A 2,500-nucleotide genomic window follows, 5' to 3' on the forward strand; every position below is an offset into this window, starting at 1 on the left:
TGTGTGTGTGTGTGTGTGTGTGTGTGTGTGTGTGTTCGTGTGTGTGTGTGTGTGTGTGTGTGTGTGTCTGTTCGTGTGTGTGTGTGTGTGTTGTGTGTCTGCTTGTGTGTGTGTTTGTGTGTGTGTGTGAGTGTGTGTGTGTGTGTGTGTGTGTGTGTGTGTGTGTGTGTGCGCGTGCGTGTGTGTGTGTGTGTGTGTTGAGTAGAGCCACAGAGTTGAGGGGTTGAGTTACACCACCCTCTAGTGACAGCTGCTCAAAGTCATGTGTCACTCACACCACAGTGTGTGTGTGTGTGTGTGTGTGTGTGTGTGTGTGTGTGTGTGTGTGTGTGTGTGTGTGTGTGTGTGTGTGTGTGTGTGTGTGTTCTGGTGTGAAGCCAACTGCTTTACCACAAAGAGAATGCTGCAGTGTAAGACTAAAGTATGACCCATTTGTCCACCCAGCACTCAACACAATAGAGATCCAGGGAGGTCTTTGTGTGCTGCCTTATCATACTGCGATCTGAGAGCCGGTGTGTGTGTATGTGTGTGTGTGTGTGTGTGTGTGTGTGTGTGTGTGTGTGTGTATGTGTGTGTGTGTGTGTGTGTGTGTGTGTGTGTGTGTGTGTGTGTGTGTGTGTGTGTGTGTGTGTGTGTGTGTGTGTGTGTGTGTGTGTGTGTGTGTGCAGAACACTGTAGAGGGCACATGATCATGTGAAGACAATAGGAGAAGATGTGAATCTGTGAATTTAAGAGTGTTCTTCCGAAAGTGATCGATATGGGGACATTTGGAGAGGGAGGACAGGAAGTGTGTATGGGTCTGCATGTGTGTGTGTGGGTGTGTGTGTGTGTGTGTGTGTCTGCATGTGTGTGACGCAAGCACACACGCACAGACACACACATATGCACACATTATATTCCTTTTAAATAGTTTGGTTCGAGTTTCACATAGTGATAGGAGGAGGTAATGCACACACTGAAATTTTACCTGTGTGTGTGTGTGTGTGCGCAAGAGAGAGTGAGTGAGAAATAGTATGTGTGTGCATGTGTGTGTGTGCATGTGTGTGTGTGTGTGTAGGTGGATGAGTGAGTGACTTCAGCAGATGCAGAAAGCCTTGGCTCAGCACTATGCAGAGCCATTGGCGTTTACTGTAAGAGCTGCACACTCAGATCTCTCCTCTGTGTGTGTGTGTGTGTGTGTGTGTGTGTGTGTGTGTGTCTGTCTGTCTATGTGTGTGTGTGTGTGTGTGTGTGTGTGTGTGTGTGTGTGTGTGCGTGTGTATGTGTATGTGTGTAAGAGCTGCACACTCAGACCTCTCCTCTGTGTGTGTGTGTGTGTGTGTGTGTGTGTGTGTGTGTGTGTGTGTGTGTGTGTGTGTGTGTGTGCTCTCTGTTTTCCAGATCAGTAGCAGATCAAAGCAGAATCAATGTCAGATCAGTACCAGGTCCATTTCAGAACCTGATGCACTCAGGGAGATTTCCTGAAGCTAGACGAGGGGCTGAGCTAACTAAAGACTGTGAGGGTTGGGTATGGGCATGTCTGTGCAAACTGGAAAATAGTAAACACAGGCCTGTGTGTGCATGGGTGTTCGCTCTATATGCATGGGTTTTGATATGCATGTATACACCTACATTTAGAGTGTTTTTTTGTTGTGTACAAGTTTTGTGTATGTGTATGTGTGTGTGTACATGCATGTGTGTGTGTATGTGTGTGTGTGTACACGTGTATGTGTATGTCTGTGTGTGTGTGTGTGTGTACACGTGTATGTGTGTGTGTGTGTGTACGTGCATGTGTGTGTGTATGTGTGTGTACACGTGTATGTGTATGTGTATGTGTATGTCTGTGTGTGTTTGTGTATGTGTGTGTACGTGCATGTGTGGTGTACATGTGTATGATTGCACGTGTGTGTGTTCATGACGAGCCTTACCCTGTGTATGTGTGTGTGTGTGTGTTCATGATGAGCCTTACCCTGTGTTTGTGTGTGTGTGTGTGTACGTGCATGTGTACGTGCATGTGTGCGTGTGTGTGTGTGTGTGTTCATGACGAGCCTTACCCTGTGTGTGTGTGTGTGTGTGTGTGTGTGTGTGTGTGTGTTCATGACGAGCCTTACCCTGTGTATGTGTATGCGTTTGTGTGTGAGTGTGTGTGTGTTCATGACGAGCCTTACCCTGTGTATGTGTGTGTGCGTGTGTGTGTGTGTGTATGTGTGTGTGTGTGTGTGTGTGTGTGTGTGTTCATGACGAGCCTTACCCTGGCCTTAAAGTCCACGGCGGCTCCCCGGTTGAGCAGCAGGGTGGCCACGTTGATGTTGCCGTAGTGAGCGGCGATGTGGAGCGGAGTGAAGCCACTCTAGAAGAGGAGGAGAGGAGGGGAGAGGAGAGCATGGGATTGGTCAGCGGAGGGTTCCGGAACACTGCTGAGCCAAGCAATGAGCCCATTCCAGCACAGGACAGAGATGGTGAGGTTAGCACTGGCAAGAACACACACACACACACACACACACACACACACACACTCCGA

The 2,500-nt window shown here is 48.5% G+C and overlaps 1 protein-coding gene across 1 annotated transcript in view; it reads right to left on the bottom strand.

Moving 5' to 3' along the window:
- ank3b (ankyrin 3b) overlaps positions 1-2,500 on the bottom strand; it is a gene marked incomplete at its 5' end in the record, with an annotated part of 101,881 nt that overhangs the window by 95,868 nt on the left and 3,513 nt on the right. The window contains 1 exon segment of the mRNA XM_080833926.1: positions 2,231-2,329. Coding sequence (XP_080690052.1) covers positions 2,231-2,329 — 99 coding nt within the window.

Source organism: Sprattus sprattus (assembly GCF_963457725.1).
Source record: "Sprattus sprattus genome assembly, chromosome: 3".
Classification (NCBI taxonomy): domain Eukaryota; kingdom Metazoa; phylum Chordata; class Actinopteri; order Clupeiformes; family Clupeidae; genus Sprattus; species Sprattus sprattus.